General features: G+C 44.2%; 2 protein-coding genes and 1 pseudogene across 5 annotated transcripts; all 3 read right to left on the bottom strand.

Moving 5' to 3' along the window:
- Positions 1–31: 31 nt before the first annotated feature.
- LOC110500209 (cAMP-dependent protein kinase type II-beta regulatory subunit) lies at positions 32–8,711 on the bottom strand. Of its 3 annotated transcripts, none has more exons than XM_021577425.3 (11): positions 8,019–8,711; positions 7,393–7,428; positions 6,876–6,928; positions 6,508–6,591; positions 6,276–6,382; positions 5,774–5,927; positions 5,322–5,423; positions 2,448–2,522; positions 2,281–2,349; positions 1,942–2,086; positions 32–1,769 (listed from the first exon to the last, which is right to left on the bottom strand). In XM_021577425.3, the coding sequence occupies exons 1-11, from the start codon at positions 8,284–8,286 to the stop codon at positions 1,633–1,635; spliced, it is 1,230 nt and encodes a 409-aa protein (XP_021433100.3). In that variant the 5' UTR covers positions 8,287–8,711; the 3' UTR covers positions 32–1,632. The 3 variants fall into 3 exon arrangements, with proteins under 3 accessions (XP_021433100.3, XP_090070305.1, XP_090070304.1); XM_090214179.1 differs by having other exon boundaries at positions 7,608–8,638; XM_090214178.1 differs by having other exon boundaries at positions 7,990–8,633.
- Positions 8,712–9,086: 375 nt separating this feature from the next.
- On the bottom strand, positions 9,087–12,737 carry LOC149973018 (BBSome complex assembly protein BBS10-like; annotated as a pseudogene). Its single transcript, XR_016490224.1, has 5 exons — positions 12,416–12,737; positions 11,204–11,211; positions 10,118–10,987; positions 9,780–10,041; positions 9,087–9,624 (listed from the first exon to the last, which is right to left on the bottom strand). The product of XR_016490224.1 is annotated as a BBSome complex assembly protein BBS10-like (transcript).
- Positions 12,738–13,047: 310 nt separating this feature from the next.
- LOC110500208 (phosphatidylinositol 4,5-bisphosphate 3-kinase catalytic subunit gamma isoform) lies at positions 13,048–21,309 on the bottom strand. Its single transcript, XM_021577421.3, has 16 exons — positions 21,062–21,309; positions 20,046–20,445; positions 19,674–19,936; positions 19,133–19,490; positions 18,631–18,926; positions 17,896–18,422; positions 17,439–17,673; positions 16,430–16,639; positions 15,971–16,052; positions 15,770–15,873; positions 15,446–15,592; positions 15,274–15,364; positions 14,948–15,078; positions 14,285–14,396; positions 13,906–14,063; positions 13,048–13,775 (listed from the first exon to the last, which is right to left on the bottom strand). The coding sequence occupies exons 2-16, from the start codon at positions 20,431–20,433 to the stop codon at positions 13,494–13,496; spliced, it is 3,384 nt and encodes a 1,127-aa protein (XP_021433096.2). The 5' UTR covers positions 20,434–20,445; positions 21,062–21,309; the 3' UTR covers positions 13,048–13,493.
- Positions 21,310–21,601: the final 292 nt, after the last annotated feature.

The raw sequence follows: 21,601 nt of genomic DNA, 5'->3' as shown, positions 1-21,601 counted from the left end.
CAACAGTAAAAAAAATGCAAATGTTCAATTATTTATACAAAACCTAAGTTTATTGCAATGGAAATTCAAATAACAGTTAAGATACTGAAAATAATCAGGAAATTAGGCGTATTGTAACAATATAACAAGAAAAAGGGGGAAAACTGCAAAGCAAGTGTCGGTGTGGAAACTTTAAAAACAGATTCAATGAAACAAACTGAACTCTGTTTTTACACACAGAACACAAACATTAACACCATGAAACAAGGAATGGCAGATACCTGTTTGTTGGCATAGGTAATTGTGTGCAGAGGTAGGCAAGATAAATCCTTTCAGTTGACTGATAAAACTGGTTTAGAGATTCACTTGCATTGAAGGTTGAACATCTATCTGACAAATGTATTGGCAGGTTAGAATAATGACATTTATGAAATCTCTGGTTCAAAAAGTCAAATACAGTACTAAGCTATTAAGGAGAGCAGTGCGTGAATGACAAAAACAACACATATTTTCTTTCTTAACAGACTGTACCAAAGACACTATGTACCAAACGTAGGTCTAGCAGCAATATGCAAAATGCTAAGAGAATTTCCCTATCTGATATTTCCCTTATGAAGACACCCTGTCTGTTTCACCTGTTGGAAATATTGAGCTCAGAATCAGCTCTCCAAAACACCCACGGATACATCAAAAATCACATGGGAAAAGACACTGTGTCTAAGAAACATCCGCTGACAATTTATCAACAGCTTATAACACAATAACTAGTGAAAAAAAATGAAGTAAGCAACACAGTCCATGAATTAATTGGCTCTGTTTAGACCAACTTCACATTGATTCGTCAGGAAATACTGCCCTTTTTTGCTACAGAGCACCAAGTTGTGTCAATGTCCCATTTGATTTAACAAATATAATATGTTAGTTTGACAAATTATTGGCTATTAATTAATGCTCTTTACCAACTAGATCATAAATGCTTAACTCAGGACTACAGCACTATTAAACTTCAATTACAATATGCATTGTTCAATTTAATCAAACATAAGTTGACAACTACAAGTGAAAGATACACTGAAATATACCACTAGCTCTATGTTGATTTCTTCCTCTGCAAAAACTGTTGTTTTCATAGGACATAAATTGTCCAGACTAAAATGTTACTCTAAAAAGTAGCTAATACACTTGGGAGATAAGAAACACCAAGTATAATCTAATGTCATTATGAATTCATATGCTTGTGGTAACATTTATAGGCAAACAACAACAAAAATAGCAACGTCTTTTTAAAGTGTTTTTCCGTGAGGGAAGGTTCAATGCTGGACAATAGATGACCCCAATGTTTCATTTTGAATCAAAAGCCGTAACGTAATTCATCTATTAGACAAACCTGATAGAAGTGTGTCTTCATATGTACCATTTGGATATAAGGCCAGGAATGAATCTGAAGGTTATTAACAAACACCACTATGTTCATGTATCATACAAAAAATACTAAAACTATACAAATGGGATTCATCTCATATGAAGTATGAGTTTGCAGTATGAACCAACCTCTAGATCAGTACCAGGAGTATTTGGCCCCTCGGGAGAGTCTAGGAGTCCCTTGTTATAAAAAAACATCCCATCTCAGCTGTCTTTGCCGAGTGTATTCTATCACGCCGTGTCGTTGTCGTGAATGCCAGTGTTACTTCCGAACAGCGCGGCCAGCTGCTCGTCGTAGCTGACGACGTTCCTCTTCATGATGTCCATGCAGGGGCCCAGCAGACGCTCAAACGCCTGCACGTCCATCACTAGAACACACAAACACACACACAAACAAAAACACAAGGACAGCCATATCAGCTGCAGCTAACGAAGCAAGGCTATTGGATATCATCTAGACTAGAGAGCATGAGTATTGACAATGATACAATTCCTGGAGTGCAGTGCTCCTCCAGCTGATTGCAGTCTTTATCTACTTACCTAGACACTTGACGTTTCCTACAGCGTACGCTGAAGCAGCCCGGGGCTTGTTGGTAACCAGAGCCAGCTCTCCAAAGTACTGTCCCCTGGTGCACATGGCAATCTCCACCTCCTCTTCCACCCATTCTCCCTCCTCCTTTTTCAACTGGGGGTGACAGACAGTCAGACAACACAAGACATATAGTGCTTTCAATAGAACAAACTGTGCCATTGACACGCTCGGTAACGGTGCTTTCAGCTCATTTGAACCTGTTGACACTAACTCCAGACATATTAACATGTCCATGACTACGTATCAACCGTTTCAATAACGGTAGAGCATCCAGAAGCAAGCCTTACCTTGCTCGTATTCATTGTTATTCGTACTTGACCAGATTCTACTATGTAGAAACAGTTCGCTGTGGCCCCCTGGCAGAACAACAACAGTTAGTTAGTCATTTGAGTAGCACCTCTGACATTTTACATGGACTTTCTCCAAATACAGGGATAATGACAGAGAGAATTACCTGAGCTATAATCTGTTCTCCATCAGTGTAGGTCTTGGAGGATAGAACATCCACCACACACATCCTCTCAGAGACCTGTCAGGACACGAGAGAACAGTTGTGATAGCTGCTATAATGCTCTACAGATGGGAGATAAACACATTTAGATATACACTACCGGTCAAAAGTTGAGTCACTTAGAAATGTCCTTGTTTTTTAAAAGAAAGCACTTTTTTGTCCATTAAAATAACATAAAATTGATTAGAAATAGTCTAGACATTGTTAATGTTATAAATGACTATTGTCTACTGACTACGGATCAATTTGATGTTATTTTAATGGACAGAAAATGTGCTTTTCTTTTCAAAAACAAGGACATTTCTAAGTGACCCCAAACTTTTGACCGGTGTATACCATTATGCATTGTATATACTATATAATGCAAAGTGTTAGGACTGTGCTACTAATGCATTATCAAGTGTCACTCAGTCAGCATCCCTCTCTGAGATGTTCCAGTTTTACGTGGAATAATCCCAAATTAGTAGTTCTGACTTGTTCTCCAGGAGCTGATTATTATTCACTCAACTAATGGTCATTTATTTGACAATCCCTTGAAAATGGCACGCAGTTGTCAATGGTTTTAGCGGTGCTGGGGGTCTCCTTGCCCCCCAGCAGGCAAATCGAACGCTCTGCACCTTTCTGCACCTCACCTTACAGGACCTCAAATCGGAGAGCCTGTTGTCCGGACCTCTGGCAGTCTCTATGGGGGTGCCACAGGGTTCAATCCTCGGGCCGACTCTCTTCTCTGTATACATCAATGATGTTGCTCTTGCTGCTGGTGATTCTCTGATACACCTCTACGCAGACGACACCATTCTGTATAATTCTGGCCCCTCTTTGGACACTGTGTTAACTAACCTCCAGACGAGCTTCAATGCCATACAACTCTCCTTCCGTGGCCTCCAACTGCTCTTAAATACAAGTAAAACTAAATGCATGCTATTCAACCGATCACTGCCCGCACCTGCCCACCCGTCCAGCATCCCTACTCTGGACGGCTCTGACTTAGAATATGTGGACAACTACAAATACCTAGGTGTCTGGTTAGACTGTAAACTCTCCTTCCAGACCCACATTAAGCATCTCCAATCCAAAATAAATCTAGAATTGGCTTCCTATATCGCAACAAAGCATCCTTCACTCATGCTGCCAAACATACCCTCGTAAAACTGACCATCCTACCGATCCTCGACTTCGATGATGTCATCTACAAAATAGCCTCCAACACTCTACTCAACAAACTGGATGCAGACTATCACAGTGCCATCCGTTTTGTCACCAAAGCCCCATACACTACCCACCATTGCGACCTGTACGCTCTCGTTGGTTGGCCCTCGCTTCATACTCGTTGCCAAACCCACTGGCTACAGGTTATCTATAAGTCTCTGCTAGGTAAAGCCCCGCCTAATCTCAGCTCACTGGTCACCATAGCAGCACCCACTCGTAGCACGCGCTCGTCTTTCCTTCCAGTTCTCTGCTGCCAATGACTGGAATGAACTGCAAAAATCTCTGAAGCTGGTGTCGTAGCTGAATCAGAATTAGTTAGGTAACAATAGATGAATGTTTTCTTTACTTTATACTTGTCATTAGAATGTCTTATTTTGGACTATACTGTTGGCAGTTGCATTTTCCTTTCTTCTCTAGGGAAAAGTCACTTGGGGCCCAGAGAGGGGAGAGGTCATACTTGCCCTTTACATGTCTGGTAATATGCAGAATATCAGAAAGAGAGAAGTCAGAATTGAACAGTGTCTTCCAATGTGAATGTATCTGTTAAACCATGTGATGGGGAGATGTTGTGGAAAATTGCAAGATTATGTTATCGTGCTTGTAAGATTATTTTATAATCTTTGTATTGCATTAGAATATTGTGTGTGTGTGTTCCACTGAGGATGGGCCTCTATGAGATCGCACTGACAGAGGAGATTTACGATATCTTTGGCCAATAAAGCCTAAAGAGCATTCCAGATAGTGAGGTAATGTTTTGGTACTATGAAGTACCACGAACGAGATTAGAATCTCGTTTTAGAGACCAAACTGAACGATAATTTCTAGCTAATGCTATCTGGCTATGGGATACTCCTCTCTCAAGTAAAAGTCCCTTTGTGATGTTCCTAAGATCTGTGGTTCGTCATGTGAGTTGAGAGGGGTGTATCTTGGCTGTAAAAGATACTAAGTATTCTTTTGTAAGCAATCTCAGAATTCATTTGTAGACACTGAATTGATCTGAGTCACAGGGCTATGGTGAAGCTCATATAATTAAAGATGAAGTTTAAATAACTCTGACTGGTGTGTGGTTTGCTCTCTCATCATTTGGTAATACAGGAAATTGCCATGACACTGGAGACTCACATCTCCCTCACTAGCTTTAAGCACCAGCTGTCAGAGCTGTCAGTGCAGATCACTGCACCTGTATATAGCCCATCTGTAAACAGCATACTGTATTTATTTATCTTGCTCATTTGCACCCCAGTGTCTCTACTTGCACATTCATCTTCTGCACATCTACCATTCCAGTGTTTAATTGCTATATTGTAATTACTTTGCCACCATGGCCTATTTATTGCCTTAACTCCCTTATCTTACCTCATTTGCATTCACTGTATATAGACTTTTTGTTTTCTTTTGTTCTACTGTATTATTGACTATGTTTTGTTTACTCCATGTGTAACTCTGTGTTGTTGTATGTGTCAAACTGCTTTGCTTCATCTTGGCCAGGTCGCAGTTGCAAATGAGAACTTGCTCTCAACTAGCCTACCTGGTTAAATAAAGGTGAAATACAAAATAAATAAACAGAGAGGTTTATTGATAACAACCTATAGAGATCACAGTTGTTACCTGTAGGGATGTGAGCAGGGGCAGTGACTCGATGAAAGCCTCGTACATCTTCCTCTTCTTGTGGTTGTTCTTTACTATGATCCTCCTGAACGTCAGTCGGTCCTGGAGTGCATACAACATCACAGGCCTCAGATCATTTCAACCAAACACCACATTACATGGTTACTCCAGTAATTAAGTTGCTTCAACACTCATCTGGGGCCAGTTTACCGTTTTGTCCCGTAATGGTTAAGATTATGATCTCAAGAGAGTAGGCTGATGCCTTCAGACAACCCAGGGAGTGTTGGCATGTTTTGCTTTAGGCATCACTTCTGTAATTCACTCCTCAATCTACCGGTGGGTGGCATAGTCTACCATTCAAACCTACAGTACGTAACAGCCTACCTACACATCCTCTCATCCATTTCAGCTACAGGACAATCCACTGGTTCACCCTGAAGCCTTAAACCTACCATGCACCAGAGGGCTCCCACAGAGGTGGCGATGATGGTGGCAGCCCTGGGTGTGTTGTACATCAGGGCAAGCTCGCCAAAACTGCCCTGATTGTCATAGGAACCCACCACACGCTCCACTCTGTCTGCTTTCATCAGGATGTCAAAGGTCCCTCTGGGAAAGAAGGCAACATCATAATGATACATTCATTCATTGCATAAGTATTAATTATATGGGAAAATCTTATATCGCACCCAACTCTGGCAAATAGTAGTGCATAATACAGGAAATAGGATGCGATTTCAGACCCATCATCGCCAGTATCAGCAAAGCATCGCAGAGCAGGAGTGTTGACCTAGGATCTGGCCATAGAATAATATTGATCATGATCTAAAAGGCAAAACTGATGCTAGAACAGCCCTTCTACTCTGAGAAACTTTGTGGATATGGTCCCTGGGATCAAAAAGTGCTGCATAGACTGTCTCGTCTGTTTACAATGCCTTGATGAATCTGAAGTCCTACCTTTCAATAACATAGAAGTTGTCCCCATCGTCCTCCTGGTCTATAATGTGTTCGCCAGCCTCCACTGACATCTCAAACATTGCATCCAGTACCTGGGACATCTGCTCCTATTAACACAACCACAGAGATATTTCAGTGACACGGCACACAGCAGCATCCATATACAGTTTTTGTTGACTTTTCCTCAATGCATTTGTTTAACCTATAGTCTTTCCACCCCACTTCACTTTACCGGGTCTAGATTTTTGAACAGCAGAATGTCTTTGCAGGCCTCCTGTAGTCTGTGCCTCTGCTCGTCGGTTTTAGGATGGGTGATCTGGAAGAGAGCAGAGCAGAGCCATAATTAGCATGTATTATTATAGCTACTGTATCAGGTTCAAGTACAGAGTGCAGACAGTCATCTAATCTCCTTCTCTCCCTGTTTCACTCAGCATCTGACTTCTTATGCTGAAACGTTATTTTGTTCTTGATAAATACACAAACGTTCAACCTAAACCATCAACGATGGTTTGCAGTGGACCAGCGGCATCACATCATTAGCTAACTTGAGGTTAAAGGTTAGAGGTCAACCCCATAGTGATGGAGGTTAAGTGATTTTACCCTGGGATCTTTGTCCTCCTCCTCCTCATCAGGGTTGAATGCTTCAGCACACACTGTGGAGAGGAGCAAGAGTCATCACATTACACTTGAGTGCCTCCTTCAGATTTCACTCAGGATACCAAGAGTGATTCCAACCACACCAAGGTGGTCACATAATCTGCAGTGTAATCCATTTCACACAGCATTGTTTAAGCCTGTCATGTCTCTATAGGTGAACAAGCTGAACTCTAGACTGCTCCTGATACTTGAGTATTGTGTGCATTGAAAACCCTCTGGCTAGCAGACAGACACTTATGTTAATAGTACTGTAGCAGGATCACACATGTGATAGTGATGACAGCAGCAATTGCTGCTCTGACTGGATCAATAGTCCCAGCCACTGAGAGGATATCATTATGCCCATCAAACACACACTTCAGATGTCATTTCCTGTCACTATGTCGAAAACAGTGGAAAAGTGGGTACTTCTGTGGATGCAACATACAAAGGACATAGCTAGAATATCAAACCTTCTTACCTGAAGATCTTCTCAAGAATCTGTTGATCACTGGAGCTAATAAAAAAAAGTTACATGAAGATGAGGTGTATTTTACTATGATATAACCATGTAACAATGTTCTGGCTTGACATATAGAGAGAGTATTCTGATCTAAAATCACTGTTGATTGTTTTCAGCTAACGTTAGCTAGCTAACATGGAATGAATCAGCTAGCTAACGCTACTGATGCTCACACAGGTCAGGATAGTCACGGACACTTTCAGAACATTCTTTCCACTCCACTGCCGGCCAAAGTAAACAATGGGGGTTACTCGAGGTTTTGGGATGGTAGCTAGATGGGCATTTCCCTTTGAGATTAGAGTTCAATTGCCTTTTCTTGGCCTGGCATCTGTTACCCAGAAGTAAAGTTATCGCGAAAGCTGTCACTTCCCTCTGTCCACGAGGGATTCATGGTAAAATGGTCAGTAGCTAACGTCAGCTGGGCTGACTACTCTAACTAAAGCATCGTAGTAGCAAAACGTTAGCGAGCTTGACTTTCTCAGTGGCTGCCACCGTAACGTCGTTAGCTAGCTAGCTAGCTATCAAGGTTAGCAGCATCACACAGGCAGTACTGACTTTTCTAGCAGAACGGTGAGGTTAGCTACCTACGAATTCCTCCTCATCATCATCTTCCGAATCAAGTTGCATTGTCTCCTCGGCAAAATTGACCGATCTTCCACTGCTAACATTATCGCCAGGTCGACCGTTAGCCGAATCTCGGGCATTGTCAAAGGCGGATCCTCTCTGATTCTCCTTCAGTTGGATGAAATACTGCAAGGCAAAGTCCAGAAGGTCTCCTGGCTGATTCCTCAACACTTCCACTGTAAAGCTTTGCAACAGCTCCGTCAATCCGTCTGGGATTTCAATACTCATTTCTAATCGGTCTTTGAAGAGTCAGGCAAATAATACAAACACCGGTGGCTATTTTCTGAATCTAAAAAAAAATGATATTCCAGCTCAGGCTTGTAAGGGTTGACAGCTCACTTGAATAATACGTTCCCAAACACAGCCTTTTGCAACAAATGTTGTTGGCGTTATACCCATTCTCAATGTATGTTCATCTGTAGCTAGCTATAGCTTGCTAACTTAGCTACCGCCTTTTGATGAAATCTGAATGAAAATGGCAGTAACAATGCTAGCTAGCTAGCTCGCATCATTTTGCTGCTGGCTTCGGGAAACCCACGCATGTGACCCAGGTATCCATGACAACCAACCATCTAGAGATTGCGCACGCAGAATCATAGAAATAGAAGAGTGAGCAGATCAGTCACCACTCCATCTCAAGGGAGCATCGTTTTACCAGACAGAACAGAATGTTAAGAAACTCTGTGATTTTACCACTCAAAATTCACATCAGATGTACATTATTCCCAATATTTCGTCATGCATATTGACAGTCTAGCATAGTAGTTTCCTTTTTGCATAACAATTGTCCCATGTAGGCCTACACTGTGAACAATTATTTCACAAGGAGATTCCATTTTTAATTGATACCTAAATACAGCAACTGACCTCCATAGAAGTTAATTAATAAGAAAAAGGGAGAGTTGGGCAGAGTGTTTTCTCCTCCACAGTGGAGCAGAGAGGCGATGAAGGATAAAGTCTGTTCAGTCGCTGTAACAACATAATATAACCATTTAATCCAATCGGATTTATTAACATAGAAATGCATATGCAAAGACATACTACACAAGGAGATTACTTTTTCAAGAATTGAATACAATACTTTTGGATGAACAATGAAATAAAATCAAGTATGAGTTCTCAGTCGTCACCCTACTCCTCTTCTCTCTGACAGGTGTGTGAGGTATTAGCGTAGTAGTACAGTGTCCACAGACACTAGACTCCTGAGACACTGTACAGCCAGGATCAGATGATACATAAAGGACTCCACACCTGAACTAGAGCCAGAGCTTGACCAAACTGTCACCTCCTTTACCCGACCCAGACATAGACCCTGACCTAGTGTCAGCCTGGACCATATTAGAACCATCCACTACCAGAACAGCACTGTCTCCAGCGGGTCCTGAGAGTTACCATGGTTACGTATGCAGCTGAGTGTGTGTGCGAGAGCCTCAAGGTAGCGCCGAGGATTGTGGGAGTAGATCTGTCTGGGCACACTCAGTAGGGCCTCTGCTAACATCCCCGAGGCGGCAGGAGTGTCCAAGTGTGACGGAGTGTGCATGTCTGTGTTTGACGGAGTGTGCGTGTCTGTGTTTAACGGAGTGTGCGTGTCTGTGTTTGACGGAGTGTGCGTGTCTGTGTTTGACGGAGTGTGCGTGTCTGTGTTTGACGGAGTGTGTGTGTCTGTGTTTGACGGAGTGTGCGTGTCTGTGTTTGACGGAGTGTGCGTGTCTGTGTTTGACGGAGGGTGTGGTGTAACAGGAAGTCAAAAGTCCTGCCCACGGAAATTACACAACAAGGCTCCATCACGTCTGTGTGTGTGTTTGTGTGTGTGTCTGTGTGTGTGTAAGCGGTTCTTTCTGTAGCTCTAGTCCTGTGTTTGGGCCCCCAGGTAGTAGTATGCAGCATGTGTAGAGCATCTCGTACAGCACATACACTCTGTTCCGCCAGGCCCTGTGGGGTCTGCCCCTGTCCTCTGCCTTAGGAAACCCCACATTGACGAACCTGGGAGAGAGAGAAAACCACATAATTAGCATAGTGTGTATGTGTGTGCGCGTGTGTAACTATCCTGTAACCATACCTGTGAGCTCCCAGCACCAGCGGCCGGCAGAAGGTCACCGTAGCAACATGTTCCTGTCCAATCACGGCCCAGTCTGAGACAGGCTGGGCTCCACTGAGCACAGAGAACAAGGTAAGGTTGTCTTCACACACACTCTAACACACACACACCGTACCTCCCCACTGCAGCCAGGAAGGCCTCCGACTGTCTGACTGATGAGAGGAGCAGAGACACTCCTAGATGCTGTAGGGTGACACACACACTGTCTAACCCCCGCCCTGATCTCACACACACACTTTCTATCCCTATATTAGCCCCACCCAGCTCCAGTACAGTTCCACCAATCTGTAGGCTGGGTTCCAGGCGTTCCGTCACTGCAAGGGTCCTGATTGGTCCATGGTCGCAGAATGGGAAGGGTGTAGATAAATCTGCATGTATGACCTGGCCCTCCAGCAGACTGGAACAGCCAATAGGAAGCCTGATACTGTTGTGTGCAGAGCAGGGAAGTGTTCATTTACGAAGTTGCCATGGCAACTCCAATGGGAGAGCAGCTCACAGTTCAGTTGGCTGATGATTTCCACATGAGTAGGGCTGATCCGGGTGTGAAGGAAAGCACTGAGTAGGTGGCACAGAGTGGGTGTATCTGTCTGTCCTGGGGTGTGTGTGTCTGAACGGGAGGAGCCAGGTGGAGCCACTCCAACAGTGATAACATCACTGAGCTCGTCCAATCCGAAGGCCAGCAGAGCTTCAGCCAAACGCTTGGCACCTTCCCGGGAGGATTTTCGGGTGTGTTTCTGTATCCCCCGTAGCAATGAGGCGAGCAGCAGGACGAAGGTCTGGGAGCCGTCTCCTGTCACCGAGCTGTGTCTCCTCACACCCTCCACCACCATCCTACACACACACACACACACAAACACACACACACACACACAGATTTCACAAAGTATTGTAAGTGTGAACGTGTGTGTGTGTGTGTGTGTGTGTGTGTGTCAGAGTATGTGGGCGGAGCTGGAGCGTGCCCAATTTGACTGGAGCATGGAGCGAGATTCCCAAAGGCTAGAGCATCGGCCTTCTCACCCGCTCCAATTTTGCTCCAATAGCACTCACTTCACGAGCTCTGGGCATTCCTGGCACAGCATGCATTTGTAGTCTACTTGTGTGCTGCTATAGCCCCTTACTTTAGCTACTGTCATGGTGTGCTAAATATTTTCGTAAAGAAACTGATAAAACACACAGGTGCAAAATCAAGGTGAATTACAAAGATGAGGACCAAGAGCAAGAAAGGGAGTGTGGTGATGTAATGTCCACAACTAAAGAATCATTGCAGAATCTGAAATGACACATATCCTGAAAGCATGATGGTGTACTTATTACTACGTGCCCATGCTAAAAGAAGGGAATGAGGTGAGTAGCTAATTAAGTTTCATTGTAGCAAAGTATTTATACACAAAAAATCTGACCTCATAAAAGTTTCCTTCATTTTTGTTAGATTATCTATACAATAGGCCATTATTGATTTTCATATTCCAACTTTCAAGGCACTTTCCATTTTGATTGGGTTATTTGCCTAAAAACCTTTAGGCTTACCAATAGAATAAAAAAATAACAACTCTGCATCCCTGCCCAGCTTGTCAAGAGTGGCCATAAGGGTGTTTAGCAACCCCAGTGGCTCTGCAAGCTTGGAGAGGATATTCTCCATTGCTGCCCTGCTCTAGAGGCACCATCACATGAGCCTGAAGCCACAGACCCTGGTCAAACAATGGTGTTTCTAAAAATGAATTCAAAGGAACTCTAGACTGAGCCTAATAAGGCATTTTTCATTTTAGTGTGTATTTAATTCTAAGTGTCACAGCTTATATGTGCAATTTAGACTATTATGATTTAATAAAACAAACTGTTGTTAAAATGCTGAGTGCTTAATGTCCCTGACTCCCTACCAGCTGTGTGTTGCACTCAAAAATGCTTCACAATGCATTTCTTTGTAGGCTATAGCCTTGAAACATTTTTAATATTGCATGAATAATTCATTTTCATTCCTTCTTAGGCTCCCTGTCTGGCTGCTGACCTATTTCGTGTTTATATGCTGTTTAATATGACATGTTGTCTATTTGAAATTGAGCGCTTCTTACATTCACCTTTTCATGCTCATTAAAGTATTTTTCATTCAAACCATATGGTTTGGTTTCTATGCTTCAAAACCAAATAGTAGGTTCAGGTAGTCAAAAAAACCTGTTGGGTATTAAATTGTGATTTTAATGAATGGAGCAAATTTGGAGCTGCAGTTTTTTTCCTGAGAGCCAGAGCGGGTTTTAGTGGGGCTTTTTGTTCCACCTGCAGGGCTGTGAGGATGCGTTTTCCGTGGCGTGTCAACAGCGTTTGTCCCGTGTGAACAGCACCTGTACTCCATCAGGACCAAAGCTCCTCCGGATCACTGCCTCCAGGACACTGGACACGTACGGAGTCCAGCTGCAGACACTGAAGCTGCAACCGCATCCACATCCCCAAGACCTGAGATGGAGAGAGGCTACCTATCCAGGACACAGAGGCACAATTGAGTTGGCTCGAATTGGGTTAGCTGGGATTCACTGGCTTCAATGTCAATAATTGGATTGCTCTGGGCTTGCGCATAAACGCTTCACGGGCGACATGGGGTGGTGCTGCACACATTTCATATGCATTTAAGTAGCTAGCTAGCCTACTTCGATACTGCGCGCCTAATCCTCAACCTCTTTCATCTTGATGAGTGAAATGTAATTTTATGGTAAAACTATACTGACTGCTTCCACGATGAAACACCCGAAATTCTGATATCTGGTTTATGTGAACTCACCCGGGTGTGGAAAAGCTTCCTTTGGTTTCCTAGAGACCTCTTCCTCTGACGAGGTTGGTGAGTCACTCAGTTTAACATTTGCATGTCGACCTCTAGCGATGGGACATAATATAAAACTATATTTCTCTATGATTAGGTTTATTATGGTATTGCCACCATCAGTCATGCAAGTCGGATGTTATATTAACAGATGATACAATCAGATGCAGTGCATTAGCAGAGGAACAGGAGTCAATATTTATGTATAACTCATAAACATATGGTAAGATCAGGCTTTGATCTTGAAAGTGCAAAAATAAGACTGTTACTGTATACAGTCCATGGTACAGTCAATGGGCAATGCATTGGAACAACTGGTTACATCATTGAGGAAGGGTTGACAAACTTTTAGATCCAGACTTTGGTCTCTGACTATATCTCCCTCTCTCCTTATTTGGGCGTTCAATCAACATAGTAATCTTACCTAAAGTGGCGTACAATTATCACATATGTGGCCCATGTGGGATTTGAACCCATCCCTCTGGTGTTGCCAGCCCACTAAGCCATTGACACCATACGGGGAGCACCCTAGGCTGAGCGTTTATCCACCCCCTGCTTGATGCCCAGCACCAGGTGTAGGAACCAGTTGAACTGCACGGTCCAGCCCTTGTCCCTGCAGATCTCTATTTGGTCCAGCAGGTGGCGTTGTGCCTCCTCCTCCGGCCGGCCCACAGTCAGCGCTTCGCGGATGTACTCGATGTCTTCTTTGCTGGTGAGCTGAGGCATGCCCGTCATCAGCATCATGGAGAACAGGATGACGAGGAGGTTGGTGTGATGCCTCAGAGCCAGGTAGGCCCGCACACACACATCCTGGAAGATCAATACTGTAGTTAAGAGTGTGTGTGAGTGTGAGTGTGTATGTGTGTGTGTGGGTGTTTGCGTGCGAGCGAGTTTGTGTATATGTATTTTTACTGGTTGGACAACACGTTAATTTGAGTACCTGGAACTTCTGGAAATGTGGGCTGCTCTTCTTCCCTGATGTGCCCATGACATAGAGGAAGTCAGGGGTGAGGACGAAGGGAACCCTCTCCTTACTGATACCCAGGAAACTCTTATAGTTCCCCAGTATGTGGCCAAAGTCTATGTGGAACAGGTTACCTGAGGGCAGATATATCAAAGGGGGAAAATAATGTTATAGATAAACCACCCAATACATCAGAAACAAATGCCTACATTCAGATGAACAGAAAATAACTTTCTATGGGTTCATCCACATATATAGAATATTGTGGAATGTATTCCTAATGTTTTGGCAACCACTTAACGCCAAGTACTGTATTGTGTTTGTGCTATAGGGAGATGAGGAAGAGCTCTGGTACCAGATTCAGTGATCATGATGTTGTCGTTGTGTCTGTCTCCTACCCCCAGCACGTAGGTGGCCACACAGTACCCTCCACAGGAGAACACAAACCTCTCCACCGCCTGCTGGAACTACAGGGAGGAGAGAGAGAGAGAGAGAGAGAGAGAGACAGAGAGAGATACACAGAGAGAGAAAGACAGCGAAAGAGAGGGAGAGACAATGATGGCGAGTGAAGGGGAGAGACAGAGAGAGGGGAAGTGATGGAGACACAGAGTGGAGGTAATGAAGAGCATTTGTGAGCTGCCATTTCATACAACCAGCCCTGCTCGAGTATTTCCACAGACAACATTGGAGCGAACACAGTGACTCAAACCGTGTTTCATCTTTCTCTATTTATCTGCTAGCGCTGTGGTAGCTTCTGTGGTATACCTTCACCCTAAAGCTATGGTGACTCTGCTGCAAGGGGATATTTCTAACAGACCAATTAAAAAACAGACATAGCAGAGCTGAAAATGTGGAGTTGCTTCAGCCTACACAGCCTGACTATACGTGAATAGTGCTGCAGACAAAGCCCTGGGTAACAGGAAATGTAGCAGGGGTGTTTCCTTCCTCCTTAGCAGTGCAGTTATATCCTCTACAGCTGAGACGCTGCAGCACCGTGGGAGTAACTATAGCCAGCTACCTTTTCCTCGCTCACACACTTGTCCCGCAGCCATTGGTTGAGGATCTCGTCCTTGAACGCTCCTGTGCTTCCCACAACGCTCTGCTGGATGTTGGCAATAGTGGTGGCATCTTTCACTATCTCAATCATCCCTAGAGAGAGAGAGAGAGAGAAAGAGAGAGAGAGAGAGAGAGAGAGAAAGAGAGAGAGAGAGAGAGAGAGAGAGAGAGAAAATAAGAGAGTAAAATAAGAGAATAGAGAACAATGCTTATTTAATAAGAAATGGCATATATGTTATAATATATTATTATTAACACATCATGACAGTGTAAAGTCAGTTGACATACCTATTTTATTCCCAGTAGAGATGCATCCGTAGGGCAATAAGGACAAGTCCAAAGACTCTTCCTCCCATATGGACTCCATGATCAGCAGAATCTAAAAGGAGGAGCAATTCGTTTTCATGGAACATTTGGTGGACAGTTTTGCCTAACCCATTGAGAAAGCAAGCCCACATACCTGTAGAATAAGCATGTCCTGCCTGAGGTCATCCCCGTCCTTAAAGATGACCCCGATGGTGTCACTGGACAGTGTGGTGGGGTCAGCCCTCTTAAATTGCAGCCACAGCGGCCTCTTCTTAGAGGCCATCACCTTACACTGCTCTATCTGAAGAGAGGGACCCATGTTTACAGTCAAACACAGGAGAGAATGGAGGAGTAAGAATACAATTAGTGGAGGATACAGGAAATGATGGTGAAGAAAGGGATGGGGACAAGCGAGAAGAGACATGGAGGAAAATAAGAGGGGGGTAGAATAGAGGTGGATCGGTATTATTCCACTCACCACCAGAGCACCAGCCCGTAGACCCGGGTCATAGGGCACTCTGAAGCTCTCTGGCAGCCCAGACGTCTGCAGGTTCTCCAGCTTCTGACGCAGCTGGAACACAACTGAACAGACCACCAGGATTCATATACGTATTCCTTTCTATATGATTTTATCTTGATCTCTTATACGAGGTACGTTGACCTGAGGCGACAGGCTCACCTTGTGCAGAAACATCATATTTCTCAGCAGACATGGCCTTGATCTCCCTGGTGACTTTCTGCAGGGCTTCTGTCATCTCCACCTGTTGATGATAACGAATTGGATTATTCTTTATTCAGATCCTCGTTATCTGACACTTTAGCGACCTAGTCTTTTTAAATCTGTCTTTTCAATCCTCCAATTATTTTGCGTACAGTATATATTTTATTGTGAGGTGTATTGAGATGTTTTAATAAAGTTGTATCTGAAGAAAGATGTGGGGAAGATCCACCTGACGTGCCGGCCTCAGCCCTCGGAGGAGGCCACACAGTACCAGAGGTACCTCAACTACCTGATTGGCTACGACGTCAAAGCCCTACAGTCACATTGTACGGAGGAGGAACTCCCCACTCCTACTGTGTCCGATCACACATCACACCGTACTCTTGTTTACGGCTGGGGTTAAGGCTATTCACCCACCTGGCGTCTGAAGTCCTGCAGCATGTCCTCTCCACAGCCTCGGAGGTAGGCTTCCAGCAGCACAGCGTACCTCTGCTGGTAGTGCATGGACTGGGCGATCTCACTCCTCAGGAACCAGAAAAGGAAATGACCTATCCTCTTACTCCTGAGAGCTCTCTTCAACAGGAACCTGGCCAGGGCACTGTCATGGTACGGCTCAAACTTCACAGCCTGAAAAACACAGAGGAGCACACATATGCATTTTTCCTCTCAACGTAAACACATAATAAATGCAAGCAAAATGTTTCAGTAAACTGTAATGCGACATTATAAAGTATCTTCCCGTTTGGGGATTTTTTCATACTCATACTGTTTTGCATGTTTAACTAAGGCCTCATTGTTGACAGTAGAGATGGCTTATTTGACTCTACACTGACGAATGACACATGTAAAACCACCCACAGGTGCTCCCTTCTGGGAAAACACCAGGTAAAAAGGAAGCCTTGTCTATAAAGGTTGTTCTTGTATTTTTTTCTAGTCAATGTATGAAACAGCTATTTTGTTTTTATGTGTGCTTCAGAGACAGGTAGACCAACCACCTATGACTAGGGCTACTTAGTCTTTCTCGTCATGAATCTTGTTCTGGTGGCAGCTCTGCAGAGAGGTCACTATAGCCAGCACAGTCACAAAGTCATAAAATCAGATTTTAAACCTAACCTAACCTTAACCAAACTGCTAACCCTAATGAGTTAACCTAACCTTAAATTAAGAACAAAAAAGCAAATGTTTGTTTTTATGAATTTTTACAATATCGGCAATTTTGACTTTAGGTGAAATCGCTCTGGTGAAATCGCTCTGTTCTGCCTCCAGGACAAGAGTCATGACAATAAAATGTCAACTTGCATGACTAGGGCTGTGTAACGAAACTCGGTTCCTCTATGGCACAGACCGAATCTTGACAGAACCAAGACGGAAACACATCAGACATTTCTCAGCCAAATTTTGGTTCCATCAAGTCCGACTAACTCACCTGGACCAGCTGCAGCAGGTACCTGAGGACGTCGTCGTCCCCCAGGGTCTCTAGCTTGCGTACGGCCATGGAGCGGACGTGAGCGTCAGAGTAGTGGCAGTCTAACAGCTGCATGGCCAGGCCCACATCCAGCACACTACGGTCCCATACAGAGCTCCTCTCCAACAGCCTATGGGTGGCCAGGACAGCCTCCTGTCTACCCCACCGCACAGAGCCCAGCAGCTTGGGGTATGCCCTGGGAGGAGACAGTAAGGAGTTTTACAACATTTCAATAAAAAAATAAAAAATTGCACTGAATCATATTCACAGGAAGGTCTCTGTGATACTCTTCTAGAAAAACATATTTAAAATAAAAACAAGAAAGATGGAATTGGGATGAAACAAGTGCTTCTGTATTATAAACTCAGATGACTTATTCAGTAATATAGTATTAGATGACCATGCCAGTCAGTCTTACCTGGGGTGACGCATACACTCCTCTCTGAAGTGCCACAGCAGCTCTTTGTCTTCTTGGCTGAGAGGGTGCAGTGGATCGGTCTCAACAATTACCTCAAACTGCTTCCTCAGGTGGTTAGGCATCTCCCTTTGCCCCCTCTCCCCTCCCTCAGCCTCCCGGCCCTCCCCCCCAGCCTCCTTGCCCTCCCTGCTCTTGGGCAGGGCCACTGGGTAGCAGTACTTGTCCAGCAGGATGGCTACGGCCATGGAGGAGGCCTTGTCTGGGTTGGTGGCTGAGGTCAGCTTGTCTGCATTGACGCTGCTGTTGTCCTCGGTCTTCTCAGGCATCTTCCACATGTGGAGGATGAACTCTCCCTGGCGCAGCAGCGAGCGGTGGTCCACCAGCAGCAGGTTGACGTAGTACAGCAGACGACTCTTAGTCTTATTACAATCATGGCTGCCGCTGCCACCTCCAACTGGGGATCCTCCGTTGTCCTGGTAGGAGGAGGTGCCCTTAGAGATCTGGGTCTGGGCCTTCCCACAGGACACCTGGGGAGAGGGGAAAAGAGAATAGAGTTAAATTGCAATTCATTTAATTCAGTTGTGATTCATACTATGTTCTCCAAATAATATACTGGTATTCTACAAAAAAAATCCCAGAAATAATAGCGTGATCACAACAAAGATGTTGGCTAAAGCAAATATAGATACAGCTGCCAGACTAAACCAAAAAACATTATACGGTTTCCTAGTTTACCTGTAGGCTGAGGCGAGCCCCCTTGGGCAGGTCTCTGATGCGTATATTAAACTCCAGCCAGGTGTTCCACAGCACCTCCTCAGTGAAAGCCTTGGAGGAGGTCCTCTCCTGAGCCAGGAGCTGCTGGCCATGGAAGATACTGGCCTCCACATACACAATCAGCTCAGGGTTCCTCGGCAGGGCCGGGATGTCTATGCCCAGGACTTTAACCCTGAACTTCCTGTGACAGTCCCACAGAGAGATTGTGAAGACCCGCTCGTGGTCTTTCTCGTCGATCGTCAGCTGCTCATGGGTGCCTGTTGGAACAGAGGAATATGAATCATCTTAATCATCAAATAAATATTCCCCAAAGGAAAATCATGTGCTATAATATTGGTTATTGTGGCACAACTCTATGGCCTAGGGGAGTTTGTTAACTTTATGAAAAGCGCATATTGTAAAATGTAATCTATTGGTGAAATATTCTGATATGATTACTTTGGGAATATTGATGCTAGCTTACCTGCCACTCCAGTACAGTCATCCACCTGTGCCCAGTCCTCTTTCTGGACCAGGTCTTGACCTGGATTAGGAGCCGACTCCAGGACCAGATGGATCTCCTCCCCGTTCTTCAGACACTGTCGGACCCAGTGGAAGTCCCTGACCGGGTGGTTCCCATAGATATACTCTTCCCTGCCACACACCCTCAGGACATAGTCTGCCTCACACACATCCTCAGGAACTCCCAGCAGAGCCCTCTTATTGGAGATCTTGGTAAAGAAGGTCTGGAGCACCTGGACGGGCGTGTCGTCGATGGACACCTTGATGGTCTGGCTGGCCTTGTTCCTGTGAATGACCAGCAGGATGTGGCTGTTGGTCACCTAGAATAAAATATTATTCAATCTTTATTGATCCATGATACAGAGGCAACGGAAATTGGCTATTTTTTGCTGTCCCAGTACCCAGCTACATCACCCAATACAGAACAGGCTGGGAGCAGGCAAGCAGCACAGGGTCGCCCACAGAGCTGCACCCCTGGAGCAGCCAGGTTAGGGGTTACATACCTTGGTGAGCAGGTACTCTGGGAGGTGCTTGGATGTGATCCAAGGGTCCATTGAGTAGAGTTTGGGGTCCCGGTCGGCCAGCTCTATCTTGCGGGGTGTGAGGAGCTTCCTCCTGGTGAACTCCAGCTCGTCATCGTGCACGTTGCTGACGTCGGTGACGTCGTAGCCAATCAGGTAGTTGAGGTACCTCTGGTACTGTGTAGATTCCTCAGAGGGCTGAGGCCGGCACGTCAGGTGGATCTTCCCCACATCTTTCTTCAGAGCTTTAGATTCAAATACAACTTTATGAAAACATCTCAATACACCTCACAATAAAATATATACAAAAAATGCAAGGGTATAAAAGAAAGATTTAAGACTAAAATCTTCTACCTTTCCAGTAGCGGATGCAGTCCAGCGTCTGAAACACCTGGTGCTTATCGTAGATCTCACACCAGTTGCCCTTCTTCTGGTAGAGCAGGATGCAGTGGTCAGGGGAGTACTTCTGATAGAACTCGGGGCACAGGTTGGTGGCTACTACCCTCAGCCACACCTGGGCTTTCACCTGCTCCACCGTCCAGTTCCCAGCCACCTCCAGGAGCAAGGTGTCCGGGCTGCGGCTACTCTTAGTGGTGGTGGGGAGGACGAACTCGATGGCTATCTGATCCATGGCCACGGAGAAGGTGGAGGTGAAGGCTTTCATCTTTCTTCTCCTCCTCCGGTTCTCTTCTCTAAGGACTACAGGTTGAGATTCTTCTTCATCGCTCACTTGCTGTTCCATAACACGAGTTATCTATTATCAATGAAGAATAAAATAGATTTGTTTAGATTAGAATAGATGGATTTGTAAGGGATGTTAAATGTAGCATGTATAATTATCTCATGTTGGTAAACTTAGCCAAAATAAGATGCTCTATCATGATATGTTATGCTTATACTAATTCTATTTTATTTTATGATGTTGCGTATCAAGCTTGTTCAACTTCTTCTTTCAGATCAACTTCTCTGCATAGGAAGTTGCAAAGCAGGAAGCAAGGAGAAGCACTGTCAGCAGTAACAATGTATCAACCCCATACAGTCATTGGTATAACTCATCAAAATATGATAATGTTGCAGTAAAATTGAGCAACCAGAATTTCGCAAAATTGTAAATTCCACCTTAGTCATTTCAGAACATATTTCAAAAAACTTGAAAATAAATTGACAAGTCTCCTACACCTGCCCACAAAAACAAACCTACAGTTTATAATAAAATCATACATTATATAAAAAATATAAAAAATCATTGATGAAACTTCAATGTTACTGATAGTTTCCATGAGAAAATCCAGAGCCGTTAGTTTTCAAAAACAGAAAATAACGGTATTACCGATTACATGGGTCAGGGAAAGTCAATGAAGAAAACTTACCGCTCGGTAGGCCTAAACACACTCACGCCAGCAGAAATATGACACGGTGGGTCACTAGGCATTTGTAAATATTTGTACAATGGTCCCAGTTTCTCCTTAGTTCATGTTGAGTCCGTGGTACTAAAACTTTCTGTCTGCTATTCCATTCACCCCTCCCCGTGATGTGTGAAGCCGAGTCCCATGCAAGTCTACATGTTGCGCTCTTATTGGTCGCTCAGAGGCGCCATGACTGTAGTTTTGAGGGAACTGGACTACAGAAACCCACAGCCTAGTAATGCCATTATGATTAAGCAATTTACTTGTAAATTATCATTACTTTTACTATTACTGATTTTTGAAGCCGTTATGTTATTGTATCCATGCCAAGATTGATGGGTTTAAATTCAATTTTTATTGTCATATTCACTAAAAACGTTTTCTCCTGAAAAAAAAGAAGAAAGAAAGAAAAATGTGTCATTCTCTGGCATGGTATTACTTCCTACTATTATGTAAATATAGCAAAGATTCTAAGCTATGCAGTTTTTGCATGATGAATGTTCT

The sequence above is a fragment of the Oncorhynchus mykiss genome, chromosome 21 (assembly GCF_057628025.1).
Source record: "Oncorhynchus mykiss isolate SJ-2025 chromosome 21, ASM5762802v1, whole genome shotgun sequence".
Classification (NCBI taxonomy): Eukaryota; Metazoa; Chordata; class Actinopteri; order Salmoniformes; family Salmonidae; genus Oncorhynchus; species Oncorhynchus mykiss.
This window is presented reverse-complemented; position numbering and strand designations above follow the sequence as displayed.

Coding starts and splice junctions, on each gene's coding strand:
- LOC110500209 (XM_021577425.3), bottom strand. CDS start 8,286: ATGAGTATTGAAATCCCAGACGGATTGACGGAGCTGTTGCAAAGCTTT. Junction 6,929..7,392: donor ATTCTTGAGAAGATCTTCAG/GTAAGAAGGTTT, acceptor TCCTCTCCACAG/TGTGTGCTGAAGCATTCAAC. Junction 6,383..6,507: donor TGTTCAAAAATCTAGACCCG/GTAAAGTGAAGT, acceptor TTGTGTTAATAG/GAGCAGATGTCCCAGGTACT.
- LOC110500208 (XM_021577421.3), bottom strand. CDS start 20,433: ATGGAACAGCAAGTGAGCGATGAAGAAGAATCTCAACCTGTAGTCCTT. Junction 18,927..19,132: donor TGACTGTACTGGAGTGGCAG/GTAAGCTAGCAT, acceptor CTGTTCCAACAG/GCACCCATGAGCAGCTGACG. Junction 18,423..18,630: donor GGGCTCGCCTCAGCCTACAG/GTAAACTAGGAA, acceptor CCCTCTCCCCAG/GTGTCCTGTGGGAAGGCCCA.